General features: G+C 33.3%; 1 protein-coding gene across 3 annotated transcripts in view; it reads left to right on the top strand.

Annotated features, from left to right (window-relative positions):
* The window catches only part of DIAPH2 (diaphanous related formin 2), a 914916-nt gene that overhangs the window by 49082 nt on the left and 842835 nt on the right, over positions 1-22999 (top strand). For 2 of the 3 annotated variants that reach the window (XM_037165779.2, XM_037165781.2), the window contains 3 exons: positions 2337-2513; positions 17895-17999; positions 22909-22929. In XM_037165779.2, coding sequence (XP_037021674.2) covers positions 2337-2513; positions 17895-17999; positions 22909-22929 — 303 coding nt within the window. The remainder of the gene's footprint in view (positions 1-2336; positions 2514-17894; positions 18000-22908; positions 22930-22999) is intronic. The other variant, XM_037165780.2, reaches the window with a different exon arrangement.

Below are 22999 nucleotides of genomic sequence, written 5' to 3' on the forward strand. Positions count from 1 at the left end.
GCCCCCACTGACTAGTACAGTGAAGTCATCGTTGTTCACACATGCACATTCCAGTCCCCTCTCCTTGGCTGCCAGGTTACATTGATGTCATGCAAACCATTCTCATATTATTAATGGTTGGACTTTTCCCAGACAGACCTTGTATACTTTAACCAAATTTGTTTTATCTCTCTGTAAAGATCTCGCTGGAAAACCTTTTTACTTTCTAGCCAAGTAAATTGACTGTGCATATATTAACTACTAATGTGAATATTGCAAGAAATTAATGTAAAATAGAAAAGGAATTAAGTTAATTATGTCAGATTTTAAAATGCTTAAGTGTTTTTTTGAGCTGAATTTATCATAGTGAAACTTTAAAAGTTGTGGGCTTTAAAATTTAAATGTGACCTTTCATAGCTAAACTTTAAAAATGGTGTCTTAAGCTATGCCAGTTTTTTACTTGGTGAAGTTACCTATGTGCAAACAACGTTAAATATTGTTAGTAATTTAAGGAGGTGAAAGTATGTGGCTTAGCTTTATTTTCTTACCAAGATCCAGCTGAAAGCAAAAGCCAATTTTCTATATAGAAATGAAGGGCATAGTGGATGATCAAATATGTATGTAAATAATGCTACTCAGTAGAAAAAGTAGCACTGAAAAGTTAAATATTAAATGATATGACAAGACAGGAACAGTTGATTTAATGGTTGACTGCATATTCAAATGCTTTTATGTCCATGTCTTTTAGTTAAGTTTGACTATTGGATATGTATTCAGCTTATTTGGGATTGCTTAATATTTTTTACTGGAGTTGTTTGAAGATATACTACATGTCTAAACCAATTTAATTTTCCTCAAAGAATTAAAAGAAAATTTGAAAACATAGCTGAAGATGATTTAAAAACATGAATTCTAATGTGAACACTGGGATAGGAACCAGGGACTCATGAATTTAGCGAGTCACTTTTTTCTGTGAAATGAGGGTGTTGGTCTAGATGATGTTTCCTTTCTTTACAGCTCTAAAATATTATTATTTATATAATCTCTTTGTAAGTAAGCATATACTAAAATCATTTTTGTAATCCTAAATAAGCTGCTTAAAATGGCTCATATTTCTTTCAAAATACACTTTTTAATAAAAAAGTGTTGTTTGAATCAAAATGAAAAGTATGTTTTTTTTAATGGGGTCAACAGAAATTTACATAAGTTGTGGTAATAACTTCTTGATGCTTTTTGTATTGTTGAAGTAATTTATAAGTCTCAGTTATGTGTCAGTGAAGATGTGCGGTCCTTGCACGTAATGCATGTCTGCTTGTTTAACGTGAGCTGTCAGTGTGCATGTGTTCCCTAACAGTAACCAGAATAAAACTGAATTGCATTCAGTTTTATGGTAATTGCTAATTTTTGATGTCTAATGTTTTGTGGTTTAAAACAGAATGGCCTGTTTAGGTGCAGCTGGAGTTGTTAACCCACTTCCTGTGAAATAACATGCTAATTATTAGAGATTGTACATGGGATCAATGGTTCAGAGTCAATATCCATGAAGTAGCAAAATCTTTATAATAGTGTTTATAGGATTAAGATATTTCTGTTTGTGTTGTATATCCAGTAAATGGAAAAGGTGATGTCTTGTTAGTCCCTTTTTAGGGAAGAAGGGAGCAGAAGTAATAGTAGTAGTAGTAAGAACAATAATAACAAATAGCAGCTAAGTACACTAAACATATCAACTTATTTAAATCTCAATAACCCTATGGTGTAGGTACTATCATTATTTATTTATGTAACATACATTAAGTCATTATTGCTATTTTACAGATGAGGAAGCAGGGAGACTGACTGGTTTGCACAGGCTAAGTGAGCTAGCAAAAGGCAGATTCATACCTAGGTAGTATGGCCTCAGGGTCTATGCTCTTATCCATTGCGTCTACTGCTGCACTGACAAAGTATTCACAGATTTTGGCACTTTGAAGAAAAGAGGCATTACTATAATTTCCCCTTAGGATTGGATATTAGAAGCTCTTTTCATTTTCTTTCTCTTTTTATCATGGTTTGAAAGTTGCCAACAAAGACACATTCTTCTGGAAAAGTACCACATGACTTTGATGCAGGACTTTTGTTTACCTACTTCCTGTGCAAAAACTAATGAGAAAGGACTAAGTTTTAATTTTTGAGGAATATTTTCCACCCCCCAGACTGCTGAGGCTGAAGAGCTACTTAAGGGTTTCAAAATAGTACAATCTCTAATTACAGCTTGCTGCTTAAAATAATATCATACTAAGTATCATTTTGATTTTTCAGTTCTTCATGTTTGCGATTCTTGATCTCTTTTTTTGGCTTATTTTTTTTTCTCTTTGCAGCGTGACCGAATTACAAGTTTCAGGAAATCTACTGTCAAAAAAGAGAAACATTTTATTCAACATCCTATTGATTCTCAAGTTGCAATGAGTGAATTTCCAGCACCTCAGCCATTATATGATGAACGATCTTTAAATTTGTCAGAAAAGGAAGTACTGGATCTCTTTGAAAAAATGATGGTAAGGTCAACCCCCTAATTTTGTTGTAATTTTAAAATGTATGGCCAAGAATAACACTGGGTTTTAATGTTTGTATGCACTGTGTTTATAATCACATAAAGGAGAGACCATAAACTTGTTGATACAGCAGGACTATTTTCAAAAGTATGTTCCTTGAGCTAAACATTCATACTTATTTCCTGCAGTATGAGCTCCTAAAAACAGGGGCTGTCATATTTACTTTTATTTTCTCATAGTCTATAGGCTCTGGCACATCAGATCTATCTTCTAGTTAACTACTTTGTGTTCCTGTTTCTAGAAAGCATAACAGGACTGAGTTCTTTGTTGCTGCGCAAGGTATCTTGCTGGGTGTATGAAATAGAGTCGGGAGGAAAGAAGGTATACAGACAGTAATGGGAGCAAAGGAATTAATTCCTTCAAGTTTGTTCTAAGCAACATTCATACACCCAATATTTCCTAGCATGGTGCTTATTTTTTATAGCTTGTGGTCTTGATTATTTCTTAGATAATAATAGATGTAGTAGGTAATAGATGATAGTAGATATAATAGATAATAGTAGATGTAGTATAGTATTTTGAGTATTCAATAGTGTATGATAGGATAGGGGAGAGATGAGGATTTGGGCCATGTTACATTGGTTTCCTTGACCAGAAAAGAAGTAGACATCCTTACTCATGATTCATTCATTTATAATTCTATCCCACTTATGCTTGTAAAATTGGTAGATGTCTATTTATCTGGTGTTAGGGTTCACAGGCGTTTCCACGGTCCCTTCACTCACACCAAAATAAAAAGTTAACAATCACTGAAAATCTAGACCCTTTTATCCTACTCATTATGGTGGTAAGAAGCTTGTCACCACCCTTCTCCCCACCCCCACTGTTTCTCTCCTGTGCCTAGAAGAGGTAACCGGCCTTCAAAAAATATCAGTTGAAAGTTGTTGAATGAATACAAAATAATTCCCTTCATCTTTGAACTTTTCCTTGACTATTCCTCCTGTCTAGCCACAACTGGCCTCTGGCTTGTCCCCTGACACAAGTCCTGACATTTCTACCCTCTTCAGCTCTTCCTCTTCATCCTGTGGTCCACCCTTGTACACTCTTTTTGCTGCTGCTCCTTCTGTATCAGTTTAAACCATTTTTCAGCAGTCCTTTCTCTTGTGAAGTCTATTATCTGCTGACCTTCCTTAGTAAAAGCCCCTAGTAATCCTTTTGACTTTTCCCTTTCTATTCATTTTGGTGATTTCAACTATGATATCGATAACCCATACTTTTTTGCTCTTAGTTCCTTGGTTTCCTAAACTCTGACCTATGCATCTATGTATTTAGCTAATTATTGGCACAAATACACCTTGAACTGTGTCATGCTTGGGAATGATTTTACCCATATAAGATTTTTAACTCTGGAATTCTCCTCAGAAGCTAAATAACCTATGGTACCTCTCCCAGGCTCCTAATTTTACAAAGCCTGTATTGTGTAGTGGTTATGAACATGGACTTGGGGTCATTCTGACTTGGATTTAACTTCTGGCTCTGCCAATAATCGCATTACCTCTGAAAGGTTATGTAAACTTCTCTACAGTTTATTTTCCTTAACTGTAACAAAGGTATAAAAAGGTCTACCTCATATGGTTATCTTTAGGATTAAAGGAGATGATATTCTTAGAATAGTGCCTGGCATAGAAACTTTCTGTGTAGATAATTGTATAAACGTGTGTTACATTTCCTTTCTTTCTCAAAGTTTTGTTCTTTCATCAGTTGCCAGTATTTCTAGATCACCTAGATTGCCCCTCAGTTTACCACTTGGTTGCCATATTTTAATCAGTTAAAACAATGATGATAACAGTAGAAACAAGGACATTCCTCAATACTATTAACACTTTTAACCTTTTCTTTTTTTACCCAAACCTCACTCAAATTATACTTACTGCTTTAATCTGCCAATTAGTTGCCAATTTTAATAGTTCTTTGAGCTTATTGGGGCCATTGCACTACTCTATCTCGCTTAAGCTTGATACTTCTAGGCCATCTCCCACTCCATTGGTGTTCTCTGTCACTTCTATTGCTTGTCAAATCCCTTTGGTTCTGCTTTTGCAATGACTCTTACATCTGTTTCCTCAATTGTCTTCCAGATGCTCTCATCCTAGTTTTGACAGTCTATGTCTCTGGTTGTTTCTGGTAGGCTGCTAAAATAGTCTCCTGACTGGTCTTCCTCCTGTCCTTCAGGTTTTGCCTGTTCTACTCAACAAATTCCATAATAATGATTTCAAAACATTATTTTTCCAAAGCCCCAGGTAGGCCCTGATGTTTTCAGACAATTATTTTATATGTCCCAACTTAGTACTTCAACTATGGTCCTAGATGACTATTTCACACCTTTAGTTTGATGTTGAATCCTCACAACTCTTACCTATACATCATACTTTGATGATGACCTTGCTGCCTAAGTTACTGAGTAAATAGAAACAACCAGAAGAGAATCTCTACTCCCTTATGTATCTACCTAACTTTTGGTATCTATACTCACATAGTTTGTCTTGCTACCTGTCGCCATAGTTGAACTTTTCATGTTTCAAATCCTTCCATTGTGTACAGTTTCTATTCCTTTTCAACTATTCAGGGATGATACTTCAATACTTTTTTCTCCTCTCACCTCTCACATTCCCAGCAGCATACAAACCTATCTCATTTTATAAAACCTTTTCTTGACCTTATTTCCCTTGCCAGCTACTGCTCTATTTTTACTCTCCTTTGAGGCAAAACACCTTCCCAGATTTTGTTTATATTGATTGCTTCTGATTTCTCTCCTCTCACTGTCTCTCCTAAACTCCCTCCAGTCCAGATTCCATCTCATTATGCCAGCAAATTTGTTATCTGTGTCACCAAAGATCCTCACGCTGCTGGATCCCATGAAATCAGTTCTCAGTTTTCATCTTAATTGACTTACAGGCAGCATTTGATGCAGTTGGTCATTCTCTCCAATTTGAAATGCTTCTCCCTCCACCCCCCAACATTGATTTGGTTTTCCTTCTATTCTTTGGGATCCTTGACAAGAAAGAAGTCACCTTAATAGTGCTGATACAATTTATTATTTGGGATTTTGGGTTGATATATTTGGTGAAAGTTTAAATATTGTGAAAGGCAATATTCAAATACAATCTTATCTTACTCTGATAATCAAAAGGCCTGGGGATCACAGCTATTAACAGCAGTTCTCATTGTACAGGCTCATAGATGTAGGTAATAGGGGATATTGGGCTGAAACTTCAATTACTGTTGGATGTTCTTTTAAAGTATTAACTTTTATTTGATTATTATAACTCCTATTTAATTAATAATAGCTGACTTTAAAAAAATTACTTGGCTCTTTACAGCTAAATAAAATCCTGGAGTGGGTCTAGTTAATTAAAAGATATCAGTGGTTAGGTTTTACTTTACTAGCGTATTAGTAGATTATTAATGTTTCATTGACTCTGCCATCTACTCTATGCATTGGTATGTCATTTTTCATATTGTGAACATTCAATGACACAATAATAGATGTTTTTGAGTAATGGTATCAGTGACTATTGATGACAGATTTAAAGCTTCAAATTTGAAACTTTTAGGTGATTGCTTATTTTTTTAGAGCACAAGCTATTTATTACCAGTGTGTCTTCAGTAGTTTGTAAAACTTAATTTTGTACTTAGGGTATGGTCACTGACTATTAATTAAAAATTAGGAAGTGGTCTCTGAGAAATACTTTCAATAATAAAAAGAGACACTTGCTTTCATATGATTTTTATAATGACCTTCATGGGGTAAATTATAATTGCTCTTTAAGATTCCTATTCCCCCACTCACCCAGAGTCATGTTTTCAAATCTTACACAAGTGGGTAAAGGTAGTAGGACCAAAACAACAATAATTGCTTCAACATTTTGGGGGGATAACTTAAAAGGATTACTACACTATATAGCAGTATTACATATTATCTTTAACCCCCAATTCAAAGTTGAATAAGGTCCATATCAGTAGCCTTTCTCATGGTAATCAAAGACTTTTGAATGGATTGTAAGTAGGATTGGTGAAATATCTCCTCCCTGCCTCTTTACATATAAGAAAAATATTAAAAATGCTATAATAGAATAACTATTCAACATTTTAAGCTTACTGAGACTAAAATGGTTTTTGTACATTGAGGATAGTGCTGAAGGACTATTAAATATTTAATAATCATAACTTATTTTTATCCAAATTGAATTAGTGCAGTTAGAACAAGAAGAAAAATGTGTCTTAGCACTTGCATTTATTTTTTATATTGCTGTTTTGTATGCAGTTGTCCTTTTGGGGGGATGGATGGTAGGGGATTTCTAGTTAAAGTTTAAAAAAACTTATAGAGACTTCAAGTTGTAATTAAATTTCCGTTAGCTAGCACAAGGATCTACTGAGTGGAGGTCCAGCTTACACTGGTAACATTGGATTTGTATAAATATGGCAATAAGGACTGTGTTCTAATACAAGTAATTAAATAGTTGCATTATATGCAAAAGAGGAGCCTAGTGATGATTTATGATTAATTTCTAGGCATACTTCATTTCAACTTCATTTACTAATGACAATGTTTGATATATTACTCCATGTACAAATTCAATGTTTTATACTTTGTTTCTATTCAGCAATTTATATTAATGTATTTTGCATTTTGGCATAAACTAATAAGAATGTAGTTATATACAACAAATGCTAAGCTCTCTATTCAGTCTTCCATCTGATAGAACTCTGATAAATAATTCCAAAGGTTTTAATTTGTTCTTTCACTTTTGCCTTTCATCTCTTAAGACACTGAGTTTCAACCTCAAGTGTTGTACTTTAGCCCAAGTGTACTTATTTGCCCTTGACTGCTATCATGGATTTATTTCTTACCCAACACCAATTTTTTAGGAGTTGGTTAGCTTGGATGATAACCTTTTAGTGCTCTCAACATAAGTAATTTTAATTAATGGTTAGGTTACAATAAAACAAATTATTGGTAAAGTAGGTTTAAAAATCTATAATAAGCCATGGAAGTGTTTTAAAAAATTACTAGACCATTAGAAATTGTCTAGGTAGCATAATTTCCATTGGTTACCGCTTCATTTCCAATATTCTTACTCCATGTCATTAGACTGAGAAAACACTAGTATCATTTCTAGTCTACACAGACTCCTAAGAAAAGCTTAGGAAGGAGGAGCAAAACTTACCCAGTAAACAGGTCTAAAAGGTTATTAAATGTGGGTCATTCTTTAATTTCCTTACCAAAATTCTTACCAAAGCTTTCACAACTGAGAGACTAGTGGGCTAGGAGTCCTATGAAGATGAATTAAAGGAACTAGGTTTGCAAATTTATTCCAATTGTAAAAGGTAAACTTCACAATTCACTGCCTCTCTTCTTGGTTCATAGGTAGACATATTTTTCAAAATATTTTGACCATTTGAGAGGTTTTGCTAGTATTGATTGTCATGTATGCATTTCAAAACCATTTATTGCTGTGTTCAGTGTGTCAGGTCCTGTGCTACATGCTGGGGGTACAAGGATGAATGCAGCACCTCCCTTTTCCCCTTAGAGCTCAGAGTTTAGTCAGGAAGACAAGCAAATAAATGGATGATTTCCATGGTACTGAAACAGCCGGGAGTAGGCTGCTGTGTATACTTAACCCAGTGCCAGGGGCTCAGAGAGGAAACAGACAAGACCTGAATATACTATAAAACCAGTGCCACTTGTGAATTTTAAGTATTTATTTCTGAAAGCATTAAATCATTCTGAAGTTTGGATGATTTAGTTCATTGGAGTCCAATGCCTTCTAAATGCCAGGCACCTCTAAGCTCTGAAGAGAGAGAGAGCAGAGAATAACATAAAGAAAATCCCTCCCGCCAAGGAGTTTATGTTCTAATAGTGATGACATAGCAGAACAGAAGGTGTACTTGTGAGAAAGAAAAAGACAAATTTTTGTCATGGAGAAGTTTGACAACTCTCTACTGAAAGTACTTTATTAAGTACAGGGAACAGAAAAATGACAGACACTATCCCTGTACCTAGTATTTCATTTTGTACAGCTTGCAGGGTTAGAACCATTTTTATATTTTTAAATGGTTAGGAAAAATCAAAAGAAGACTGCTTCAGGGTATGAAAATTGTTTGAAATTCAGTGTTTGTAAATAAAGTTTTGTTGAACACAGTTATAGCTATTTATTTACATATTGTTGATGGCCCCTTTTGTACTACAACTGCAGAGTTGAGTAGTTGTGACAAAGATCTTCTGACCTTCAAAACCTAAACATTTACTGTCTGATTGTTTACAGAAAAAGTTTGTCAACTTCTGTACTCATGTACTAATCTCTAAACTTTTTGATTTTCTATCCTGTAAGAAGCAAAACATATAAACACTACAAACACACAGGGATGAGTAAAACTAGGTTAATAATAATAATTAATAATGCAATAATTAATTAATAATACAAGAATAAACTGTTCCACATACTTACAACTCTAAACCTATTTTTGCCTTAGGTATGCCTTAGCAAGTAAGCCCTATATATTTTATTTAAAATTATATTTTATATATAAATATACACTGTGTACATTATAAAATACATAGTAAAGAATGAGAAAAGCAGGAAATGTACATGATTTTTAAATGATTTAAAATGAGCCCATTTTATTTATTAATTTATTTAAAGCACTAAAGCTTTTCCTGTCATGGTTAATAAGTTTTTAGAGAGAACAATGACAATGTCATTTTTTATGTCTTGTTAAAAAAAAGACGTAATTAGAAGGTTTAGTTCCTAGATCATTTTATTTTGATATTAGGCTTGATATCTGTTAGAGTTGAAACATAAATCTTACAAAGATATGTAGGTCCAAGTGGAACAAGAACATCATTAGCAGCACTCATTAAATCATGGTATTAACTCTGCTGAGTCCAACCTATGAATCAAGCAAAGGTTTCCTGCTGAACTGTGTCTTGTAAATTTCCAACTTCCTTGATGATAGTCAGTTGTTCTTGCAATTAATCTGGAGTTCAAAATGAACTTTAAAAAATGGGCTTCAGCCCTGGCCAGGTAGCTCACTTGGTTAGAATGTCATTCTGGTACACCAAGGTTACCCATTCTATCCCAGGTCAGGGCACATATAATTTAAGGGGAAAAAATGGGAGGGATTTGGAGGGACAAGTATAAAGGACACAGGGACAATAACTAAGGGGGGGGGGTGGAAATGGGAGGGAGGTGGGGAGCACAGGGGGGTGGGCTGGGATGGGAGAAATAGACAGGAAACTGTACTTGAAAAATAACTAAATAAAATTTTTAAAAAAGAATCAACCGATAAAAACATAAATAAGTGGAATAGCAAATTGATGTCTCTCTGTCTCTCTGCTCCCTCTCCCTCCTTCCTTCCTTCTCTGACTTCCTTTCTCTCTCTCTCTAAAAACAATGGGCTTCAACTGATGTCATCAGGGCTCTTTGCATTTTTCCTTCCTTGTTTTTAATGAGGAGACCCTCATCCCCATTTTTGCATACTCATGTCTGCTCCACACATTGTTTCTTATGCCTGGAAGAGGGAGAAAGAAGTGAGTCATGTAGGGAAGGGTCAAGGAGACCAACTTGGAAGTTGGTTTTGCCAATTTGTGTCTTTGAATGGCATTCATTTAAATAGTTACTTTTTTACTAATTGATAAACTATGAAGGGATTGCTTGTCTTTTTGTGAATGAAAAATGCCTAAGTCATGCTAAATTTCAACAGTTTTTAAATATTTTATTTTTAGATTACTAGAGCTATATCTCTTGTAACGTACAACATATTTTCATGTTCACTTCCTATCTCATTTCAAAATATTGTAAATGTTCTACTGTATTTTAAATTTCTAATTTTTGTTGAGAAAGGTGCTATATTCTTAACTCTATGTAGCACTTTGTGTATTTTGGTTTCAACTTCTTTCTTGTAATAGCTGAAATTTTACATGAGGGGTAGCCTTACTCAGGAATCCCTCCCACTTAGTTTTTTTCATAAAGCATCTTTTTATTAAATAAATTATTTTCTTATTATGTGTTCTCTATCAGATTGTTCCATTAGTGACTCCAAGAAAAGTAGTTTCTATATTATGTTATTCAAACAGTCTAGCAAATAATATAAGCTGAGTTTAAAAAAACAGCTGTATTTTCATTTGGCTCTAAACCTTCTACAGAGTAATTTTTCTAATGCTCATTTTAGCATGATTTCTGAGTGTCTTCTAATAGTAATTGTTGACAAAAGATTTTGTTCTAGTTTACTGTCATGTTGTTTTGAATGTATATTTCAGCTATTTCTACCAAGTGTTTACCCAGTTTCACAAACCTTTTGTTACTTTTAAATGGGTTTAAATGGTCTAAGTTGAGGTAGCTTAAAGTGGGAGTCATCATTGATAATATCCATCTATATTTATTTCAAAGTTACCTTAATGATTTTTATCTTGCAGGGTCAGCTTCTTATGAACTGTAGATTTTCATTATTTTTACCACATTGCATGACTGATGAAAGGCTCAGACTTATGAGTAGGAGACGCAGCAGTCTAGTATTTTCTTGTTCACTTGTGTTTGCATTATTGGTGTTATCCTTTTATCCTCAATCTGTTGTCTTTGTAGGAGACTTTCAAAATTACTTTTCCATTTTGTTTTTTTTTTTTCATTTGAGGGTCCATTTAGTTGAAAGTAGATAAAACAACTTACAAATCCACTTAACCATGCAAACTACAGTCTGTTGCAGTACGCTGACAGTGAACAAATATGCATTATGAGCATTGCACTATTCCCCTAAGATACCCTGGTAACATTTGGACCCATGAATCTAAATATTAAATATTAAAGCTTATATTCTTATATTTTTAATACAAGTAAATATTTCACAAACTGCAATGGACTATATAATCTGTTGACTCTGGAAACCATTGGTTGAATGTTGAGTTTGGGATTAAGGATTGGGAAAGTGAAAATAATATTTTTGTTTTGCAATGTCTTAGTATATGTTCTAAACTTACCCTCATGAGGTAAAGAGGTATATGTAGGTATTTAAAGTTGGATCCCTCTAACGGGACCTGAAAGCTGAATTAGGAGAGTTTCTGTGTCTTAACTCAGTTACAGTCATTTAATATCATGCTTGTTTCCCTGTTTCTGCTTTTATGATATTTGTAGAGTTAATTTATTTGGACAGTTTTTTCCCTTTGTTTTCCATCTGAGTTTCTATGTCTCTTGGGGCTACAGTCTATATAGGTAGTTATTTAATGCCAGGTGGAATTGGTCAGTTATTTAATTATATAGAAAATCTGTAAATACTCTTATTGGAATTTTAGGGAAAAACCTTCTATCTTTTCTGGTCCACAGAAGCTAGAGGAATTATAGAACCTATCTTTAGAAAAGAATAAATTAAAGAAGTGCTGTAAAATTCCATTAATTTTAACCTTAGAATAATCAAACCTAACCATAATCACAGTTCATACTAGGTAGTTTTAGGAACTAGGGTATACATTGGTTCATTCTCTTTAAGTCTCCCAAACATAAAAGTTAAAAAATACTTGAGTAATTCCTGTTGAGAAGCAGAAGTATCTGAGCATTTGATAGTAAAGTCAGGTTCAGGGGTAAAATCAACCTTAAAGTGGGATCAAGACATGTTGCAGAAACAGAAACACTTAATAGGAAATATAGAAATTTATAGCAAATTTATATAAAGAAGGAACAAGTATTGTTTCTTACAGGAAAGGAAGAGATATAAAACTTAAAATGTTAACATGTACCTCTCATAAAGCAAAAGAGAAAAACAGTAGAAGAATTAGAAGGCGAAGAGAAAGTTTTGAAAATTATACTGTCACCTTTTAAATGATTTATGAGGCAGGAGATGGAGAATGAGAATGAATATGAATGAATGGGCAAGTAGTTCAACTTTTAACCTCCTTTGACTCTAATATGGTTCCTCAGCGATAACTTTAAGAATACAATGTTTATTTGCTGAAGAAGTGAAGAAACTTGTCGTTAATGGGAACATTATATCATGGCATATGTAGAAGGAGTAAAATAGTTCGATGTTAACAAATATGGCTTTAAAAATATAAATGGTCAGTTATTTAGACTTCAAACAACATTTTAAAACTACAAAATACTAATTTATTTCCATGTGTTCTAGAAGTGTTAGCTGAATATTAAACATACTGAAGGCTCACTTTTGTGTTTTGAGTACTATAAGAACTCAGTGTGTTTAGAAGTAGTTTCATATTCAATTACATTGTTTAGAATTAATATTTAATTATGAGTAGTGCTCTATTGAGTTTTATAATTGTGTCATAAAGCTAAAGTTAATGATTTGGAAGTATTAGTGATATGCTTCTCATTTCTATAAAAATAAAATGAGTCATTATGGTCTTTTCTGTTCATATGAATGGTACCTATTCACAATCAACCTATGCAGCAAGTTTGTAGGTATAGAAAAATTTTGGTGGATATAAAACAAATTAAAGTATTTAGAGAAAAGATCCTAAATATTACATTGATTCAACAAATGTTTATTAAGTGCTTATTGCACTCCAGGAGCTATGCTGTTTGCTGGGAGGATATAGATATAAGTGACCCAGTTTCTGTCCTCAGTTAGTTTATACTTTAGGGGAGACAGATTTTTTCATATAGTTTCAATTTAAGTGCTGCAATATTGGAATTCATATGGGAGAATAGAATAAAGATAGTAATTTCTAAATGAGGTATTTGAGAGAAATATGAAGAATTAGTGTATGTATGACTTATTCACATACAGATCTGGGTGGGGTGAGTGAGATGAGATGAGACGGGGTTGATAGAGGGAGAGGATGGTCAAGATGACAGCATTGTAGGCGGAGAGAACAGCATCATGTGCAAAGTATTGGGAGTATGTAACAGCATAGTGTATGTAGGAAAACTACAAACACCCTTGCATTATTGAAAGTTAAGGGGTTAGATTAAAAGTGGTAGAAAATGAGACTTGAGGGGGTGATACTAACACTAATAGCTAGCATTTTTGAAGGCTGATTAATCTAGAGGGTGGGGAAGAGTAGGTTTACAGTTCATATGGAAAATAATACAGTAATTAGATAATAATACAAGAATACTTTTGCCCTACCCTGTACACCAGGCTTGAAGTGCATGTTAATGCTTAATCTTGACAACATTCTTCTGAGGCCTCTAATCTCATATTCCCCTTATTGCCCTGCCTATCTCCATGCAAAAAGATTCTACTCTGATGGCATGATCTTAGCAGTGTATACGATTAAACATTGAATGGAGATACATTGTAATGTAGAAAAGTCATTGGAAGGAGAGCAAATTCTCTACCCAGAGACTGCCAGAGGTGGCAGTAACATACTCTTAGGCCTGGTGGTAAAGTTCACAAATCCAGAAGTGTTCCAGAGTTGATTTTTCTTGGGTTATGCAGATTGCTGCTAACCACATTTGCAGGAGACTGTAATTTAACTAGAATGTTTTGAGGCAGTATAGACATGGCCTAGCATATATATGAACAGCACACAGGGGTTTTAATGGCAACAAACACAGTGTGAGTTAGCAGAGTGATGTGTTTGCCAATACAGTAGTAAAATCTGAATTAATAGAGGTATTTCTAGGTGAAGGAGGTAGAAGTCCTTTCCTTCCTTGTGTTTATCCAACTACAGAGTATTTGAGAGAGAGAGAGAGATGGAGAGAGAGAGAGAGATAAATGCTAAGCTGTGTGTCACATGAAGATAAGTTGAAGCTGGTAGGTATACTTTATTGTAAAGGTGAGAGTGCTGCCTTCAAATAACATTTGCATGGTTGTTGAGTTTATTCCCTGTGCTCAATTTATCATCTCTCTTAGTTTAGACTATTATCATTAGTCATGTAAATTACTTTAATTGTCCAAATTATAGAGCATAAAAGAATCCACTCTGGCTAGCATAAATAGAAAAAATATGCTATTAAGATATGCATAAGGAACCTAATCAACAAAACAAACAAACAAGCAAAATATAACCAAAGATACTGAAATTGAGAGCAGGCTGACAGTGACCAGAGGGGAGAGGGGAGGGAATTTCAGGGGAAAAGGGTGAAGGGTTTGCAGGAACAATGATACAGGACACATGGACAATAATGGGGCTGGGAGGGTAGAAACTGGAGAGGGAGGTGAGGAAGGCTGGGGTGGTGGGAGAGGGATGGGAGGAAAAGGCAGAAAACTGTACTTGAATAACAATAAAAAAATTTAAAAAGATATGTATAGATATTAAGTACCTCTTGAATCAGCTAGCTTGCAGAAATGGGCTCCAGATCATTATAGGAAGAACTTCCAGAACCACACAGCTAAAAAACAGTCCAACTAAGGAGCTGTTGCCACCCCAAAACCGCTTTGTCAAACTGTCATGATAAAAAAGGTGCAGTTGCTGCCATGAGTTCAATAACCATATCACCTCTGTGGCCAAGCACACCAGCAAAATGGATGGCTTACTAGTGGACTGCTTCTTTTTACATAGTTCCCTTCTGAATCTACACCTCCTATAAATGCATTTCATTGGTGGAAACTAAGCCATATGCCTGTACCCTAGTTATAAGGGAGACTAGCAAATGTAGTTTTTATAGATTCTTCCTTGGTTAGGCAGGCCCGACACTGTGAGGGTGTGATAAATGTAGTGGGCATGTTCAGATGCTGCTGAGCAGGCACACATGACAGCAGACCACTCTGGTCCCCTAGCGGGTCTCCTCGCCGTCACTAAGATTTTTTTCTCAGCCTTCAAGACTGAAATCCTGGCGAAGACTTTTCTGACCATTCCATCAGTCCTCTGTGTTTCCCAAGCATCATTTTCGTGCCTCTATTATGATTATTGCTTTATATTTCCATTTTCCATACTAGACCACCAGTTATTTATTTTTATTTAAGAAAGAGCATTTACTAGTTAACAGGCATTGTCCCAAGTGTTTCATAAAAAGACAGTTCATTTAATATGTGGTACTAGCAGACATTTAATATTGCACTCCCTTTACCAGCTTAGCATAGCCCCTGGTGCATGAAATGTGTCCAGTAAATAAGTGATTCAAAATTTAGAAAGTAGAGGAAAAAAACTAATGACACAGTCCTGCCACATTAGTGCACTATTACTATTTGGTTGTACATATTTCACATCCAGTCCAAAGAAAACCTTAGCAAAAATTAAGCTACCCTAACATGGGATGGGTGGCCTGCTGTGGTAGTGAATCCCCTGTTAGTTGAAATTGACACAGAACATATATAAGTATCTGTGGACTACATCAAAATTGCTATCCAACTTAATTTCTCTGATTCTACTTTGATTCAACAATGCTAAATGTAGCCTATGAGAGAGAAAAAGGGAAAAGATGTTTTCTGCTTTCAAGTAAGTTATTAACAAGTGTGACATACAAATGAGAAATAAGATGAGAAGATAGGAAAGTAGGGGTAGAGGCAGTGATAAAGGTGATCAAAGGAGTGGTCATATACATACACGCTAAATTAATAATTATTGACTGAATGAACCATCCTAGGACTCATTGCAGTAGGTACAAATTTAGGTCATGAGATTCTGACTCACTGAAGTTACTATTCAGTTGATACATGTAGTTTGATTACTTTTCACAAATCCTTTGTTTTTTCCTCCCACATTCTCATATATGAGTCTTTAAAATAATTTTAATATTATTCTTTGCTCATTGGTTTACTTGATTAAAAAAGAAAAATAGTAATGGTGAGAATTACTAAGAGAATAAAGGGAAAATCAATTTAAAAAATTGAAATACAATTTACGTATCTTAATTCTACCCTCTAAAAGTGTTCAGTGTGTTTTTTAGTATATTCAAAGAGGCAACCATTACAATAGTAACTTTTAGAACATTTTTATCACCTCAAAGACAAATACCATACCTATCATTAGTCATACCCCAATCTGCCCATCCCTTCTCCCTGGCTCCTGGCAACCACTACTCCACTTTCTGACTCTATAGAACTGCCTATTCTGGACATTTCACATAAATTGAATTATATTATGTGTGTCTTTTGTGACCGGCTTCTTTCATAATGTAATTTTTTGATTCATTCATTTATCAGTATTTCATTCCTGTTTATGGCTAAAGAACATTCCATTGTATGGACATACTACATTTGTTTATCCATTTATCACTTGATGAACATTTGGACTGTTTCTACTCTTTGGCAATGCTGCTATGAACATTCATATACAAGCTTTTTGTGTGCACATATGTTTTTATTTCTTGGGTATATAAGTTGGGTCATGTGGTAACTCTATGTGTAACTTTTTGAAGGACTGCTAGGCCGTTTTCCAAAGTAGCTGCATCATACATATCTCATTCTGTTTCTCCACATGCAAACCAACGTTTATTATCATCTTTTTTTTTATCCCAGCCATCCTAGTGGGAATGAAGTGTTATCTCATTGCACTTTTGGTTTGCATTTCCCTAATGAGTACTGATTACATTTCCATAATGAATACATACTTATTGGCCATTTTTATATCTTCTTTAGAAAATGCCTTTTCAGATTCTCTGCCCATTTGTAATTGGTTTATTGTTGACTATATATTCAGGATAGAAATCCCAAATTAGACATGATTTGAAAACATTTTCTCCCATTCTGTAGGTGAAATCATTTCCAACTTGGTGACCCCCAAGAGTAACTTATTATTTTGCAAGGGTTAACATGAGTTTCAAAATGAAGAAAAATAATTTGTCTAATGAAAATTACATATGTATCACAAAATAAAGGAAGATTCCCAATCAAATCAAAGCTTATTGAACCTTAAAATATGTTCTTATAACTGCATATTTTCCCCTCCAATGAGGAGTTTTTGTTATCCTGATATAGCTGACTATGTTTCTGCCTTTTTTCCCAAATCCAGCTGCTTCTTGTGAATTTTTCTTCAGTGACATAGATATATATGTTCTTTTAATTTACAAATCATATTTGCTCATCCAAATAATAGATGCTACTATATAATAATATGCTCCTAAGGGAGCATATACCAAACACTAAACCATGTGTTTGTTATTTAATGTTTATTTTTTTGCTATTAGGGTAAATAAAGAGTGATGTACATCTCTACTGTAAATTGCCAATTTATTCTGCAGAATAGTTAAAATTTTTTTTTCATTCTGCTCATTATTTGACTAGGTACAGATATGAGCCATGAAGATATGGTAGATTTTATACAAGATTATGTTATCTAGAGTGGAAAATAATAGCAAAGAATCTACAAAAATAATTATTGTTGTTAGTCATGGCATGACTTACTATTTTAAGAAAATATTAATATTTATTAATCACTTTGAAGCTCTTAAGCAGAAACTTGCTAATGCTTCTAATAAATGTTCTTTTTAACAGGAGGACATGAACCTTAATGAAGAACGAAAAGCTCCTTTACGAAACAAAGATTTTACCACTAAGCATGAAATGGTTGTTCAGTATATTTCTGCTACAGCCAAATCTGTAAGTAGTCAGCTTTCCTGGCACCAACATAATGAGCTTAGTGTTATCTGCTTAGAAATAAACAAACCTCGGATCCTCAGGTTCTTGTCTCATTGTACTCATAGAGACTATTCAGAAAAAAATACACATGTGTTTTTATACATTTAGTATATATTTCAAAATTGTTTATAATTAGAGAGAATTCCATTAATAAACAGGACAGAGTAAAAATAGAAGGCTCTAAGTTAATCCATTGAGTTTTGGGGTAGAGGTTGTTTTGTGCACTTACTAAAAATTGACAGCAATTTGCAGTTACTCCACTTACTATATAGTTTGTTATATAAAAACTCTGGATTTTGAGAGCGAAGACACAAATATAGCTTAGTCACAAGCTTCAACTAAGGTTACATTAAAGCTACATGTCTAGTGCGTGCTGGCATGAATTTTTTAATGTTTTTAATATTCAGTTTTGTTAGTTTTTTCATTTTATGTGATACTATGTCAGCCGCCTCATAGTTGTTATTGTACAGCTTAATTTGATATATAAAGAAGGTTGCTTAATAGGAGCTTTAATCAAATCTGTGTGAGTCCCAAAAGATTTGAAAGTAGAGTTCACTGAAAAGACTTACCAGAAGGAAAAACATAGTGTTTTAATGGAATATGTTGCTTTGTTCATATCTTAAGCTACTTCCAAAAATAGTCTTCAGGATTGATTTTATTTTGTAAAAAAAAAGAATTTTTGAAATGGAGAAATATATTGTTTACATTTCTATAAAGAAAAACATTTTCTTGTAGAGATCATAAAATTACTATGTTTGTATCTATTTTATGTGTGTGATGTATACACACAGACATGCAGTGATAGTGTATGTGGTGTGTATATTATTATATGTGTGTATATATAAATAATGTATATAGATGCATGTATACATTTAAAACATGCATACTTTACATTTTAAAAGTTCAATGAAGAAGAAAATATATATTCATTGGAAAAATATAGTCTAAAATTATTTGGCTATCCTGTTAATGTTATTTCAGTACAGTAATTGCAGTGGCAATTCCTAATGCATTTTGCCCTGATTCTACGAAATATTTATTTCATATTATACTTTAAGCAAGCTAACTCTGAATGCTGAACTATTTAAACATAACGCATTGCAGCTCTGCCAGAGCAGAACAACAGCATGTTTTTTAATTTGCTTCTGGTATCCAAGGGCAGAAATATGTTTCAGGTGATAAGTGAAATTTGCCATGAGCATTGTTTTCAATAGAATTAGATGATGCACAGGGTTTTACTTTGAAATTCTGGTGAATCTCTCCTCATTTTGTACTCATGTTATTGTTCACAGTAAAATGCTTTAGGAAAACACAGGGTGTATATTCAGTGTTAGTTTTCTAATACCTAAAGGCAAATACAGCAGTAAATCTATATAACCAGATCTGACTGCAAAGTACAGATAATAATGTATGAATAATCATGTCATGTTTTTAATGAGATGAGTTTATTAGTGTTTCTGGCTCACTTATTGTTTTTGTTTGTGGAAGTGGGGCTGAATGTAATGAAGATTATATGAAGCTCTTCACCTTTAGATTTTCATTCTATTGCTATGTAGAACATGTTTTCATTTATTCTCATATTGTTTCATTTTCAAAGGACCAAAGAAAAGCACACTTTAAGTTATATACTCATTTTTCAGATTAAAATTCTAAAATTTTGGGAAATGTGGGATGAGCTTTCTTGAATTGTTTTATTCAAAAAAATGGAAATTGAACATTCCTAAAAAGACAGTGAAAATTCTGCCTAAAGCATTAACCTCAAAATCAGTACCATAACTCTTTACTGTATGATCTTTGTTTCATTTAACATATATATGAGTACCTGACACATGTACAGCCTTTCATTAGAGTTCCAAGATTAGACATTTTATTTGCTAATATTTTTCATGGAGCAAATATTATGAAAGAAAGCCTGTTGATAAGCATGTGTTAAGCTTTCTGACCTTGGGGAGACATTAATTAGTACTGTGTTTTCTGTTGTTAAAGAAAATTGCTTATGTAATTTCTTTTTGAAGGTGACAGGGATGTCATTCAGTGACAAACAATCCTCTCCTCTTTTGACCTTTTCATGATTATGACAGTAAAATTTTACATTAATTATAACCCAATGTATGGCCATTTACATGTGTGTAACCAAGGTTTCCATCTTGCTTGCATATCTTATATATTTTTATCTATATTTTTTATGTTTACCTTTTCATTATATTGGTACACTGATTAAAATATTTTCTCATTTAAAGTAGATAGGATTGTAATTATATCTTTATGAAAATGATTTATAAGTAGTCAAAACTTTCATCTTGAAGTTAAAACAAAGTTAAAGGCTAAAGTCCCCGGTGGAAACATATTTTATAGTCACATGTAAAGCATGTGAGAATTACTGTTAAATTGAAACATAAATTCTACATTTCCCCCTTTAACATCTGCATTAGTCATTTTATATGGAATTGAAAAAGAAAATATGCACTCAGTAAAAAACGTCCATCAGCCTCCTGAGTTCCTATAAGGACAGTAAAGCAAAATGAAACTGTACATAGGTATGTGCTCAAAATCTGTTTCTAAAGCAAAGGACAGAGTATTGTGTAATTAACGTTGTTAAAATTAGCATGCAATAAGAGAATGTGAAGGAAATGAAAAGATAATAAAAACTATTGCTTAATTTTTTTCCTTTTCAAGTCCCACAATAGAGAATGCTAAATTGTATGAATATTAAAGGAAAAAGTAGCTGGAGTAAATGTCATTGATGAATGAATGTTAAATAAGGGAGCAGAGAAGAACCTTTTCTCTGCATCAGCTGGGCTTGTTTGCTTATGGTACCAAGTGTGGTTCTGACCTGACCTCGGGTAGTTGGTACATGTACTCATTTAGCCAAAAGTAGCCTAGAAGAGCCCATATTTTAAGCAATAACATATGTTTTCAGAAATGAAAAACCAGGTTTTGTTAATATTGCAAATATTGTCTGTCATATTGATATGTTGTCATATAGAGGGCATCTTGCATATTATATCAGAACATCTTATATAGACAGTTATGAGGAAAGATTAGTCACTGAAATCCTGACCTTAGTTTGCCGTGTGCCAGTGTCCATATTAGAATATAAGGAAACCAGTTTATGTGTAACTTAAATCACGATCTTTGATGTTGAGATTTTAAAATATGTAAAATTATATTTTTAAAGACACATGAGCCCTTGAGAGGTATCATTGACTGGAAAAAAAATCTCAGTAGGAAATACTTTCAAATAGTGATACCAAACACATCTATAGATATTTTAGATTGATCTGTATAATAAGCAGTTAGAGTTTCAATATATCTGTGTATGTGTTTGTATACATGTATTTTGGCTTTGCTTTAGCCATTATCAGATATTTTCTTTTTCAGGACTTCTATTCCAGGCATGGCCTGCATTTGCTGAAACAGCTGAATCCAAACATGACCAAACCAGTTTTTCTTAGCTTCCTTCTGCCAGTCTAATCTGTTTGCCGTATGTGCTTTAGCTAATGCAGTTATTTTGCAATCTGAATGAATCATTAAATGGGCCATATTCTGGTAATTTCACTGGGTATAAACCTGCCTTAATTGTTAAGACAGGCTGGCATTCTTTTTTTTAGTCTCATGTCAGTGCTAAATAAACAAGGGACAAATAAGACCTCTGTCTTTTTGGTGGGAGGAAGTAATTTAGTTCAATAGCATATCTTTCAATTCAGAAGACTGTTAATGGCATCAAAGAGGCTTTTATTCAACTAAATAATCACTGCCTATAAATAGTCTGTCAAGTGAATATTTAAGAAAGCTGCTTCTCTATTTGGAGATTCATGGATTCCTCTGAAATAATTTACTTGGAAACTGTCATTATCTTTTTGTATCTTGTGGTATCCGGTTCAATTTGGGATTCTTACTGGGATCTTAATTATATATGATTTTTATTTTTGAAGTATTAGCTGAAAAATACAATACATAAATAATAACTGTTATCTTATTAATAGTTTTAAATTGTGGATTTGATTGCTTGATAATTCAAGTGTAGAGATCTGATATAATAAAATTATGTTTAAAACTGTGATTTTACTTGCTTTTTGAAACACAAATCTGCATCTCAAAAAGTCTCTCATCTCTTATCTATTATGAAAAAGCTCAATTGAAGTTATAATTTTGAACTTTCTCTTTATGACTATCTGCATGTTTAGATATAAAATGCTTCTATTTCATTACATTATATGGAAAACTCTGATGTTATAATAGAAATTCTAGGATAACCTAGAAAGCTAGAATTATAAGCAATCTATCTTGCTTGTAATTTTCAAGTCTAATATAAAATATTGTATCTTAAATTTATAAAAATATGAAACATTCCCTAAAGTTAATTTCTTAATACATGAGTTTGAATGCAACATATATAATTCTAAAATGCTTTATTTCAAACTTAACAGTATGCTTATAACAGGGAAAGAAAAAATGCAGTATTTGGAAAAATTAATTTTCTATTGATAATTTTTTGAGGGGCTATGGGCTGGTAAAATATCTGATGTCTAATTACACTTAATCTTGCATTACTTGATATTTAGATTGCAATGTATGAGAATCCCATTATAGCACATTAAAAAAATCCTCAAATTATAATAATCTTTTACTTGAGAAACCTTATTCTACAGACTTTATACAATTTTGAAATGTGGTAGAAATTAATACTGACAGATTTGTTTTAGTCTCTAGATCTAAAGTGTTAAAAGCATATATAGGATTAGCTATTTACTAATTTACTAAACACTTCTGTGAAAACTTTCTAATTACTAATACTGTTGATATTTGTTTTCTTTGTTCCGTGTTTTGTTTCACACCATAACCACTCTCCGTTGACCACTGCATGCAGATAGTCGGAAGTAAAGTTACGGTGAGTACAAAAGATGTATTTTATCCTTAGATGTGAATTTGTGCTTTTTGGAATTGAGCGATTTTTTTCT

Source organism: Artibeus jamaicensis, unplaced genomic scaffold (genome assembly GCF_021234435.1).
Source record: "Artibeus jamaicensis isolate MK-2021 breed Jamaican fruit bat unplaced genomic scaffold, CSHL_Jam_final scaffold_461, whole genome shotgun sequence".
In the NCBI taxonomy this organism is placed as follows: domain Eukaryota; kingdom Metazoa; phylum Chordata; class Mammalia; order Chiroptera; family Phyllostomidae; genus Artibeus; species Artibeus jamaicensis.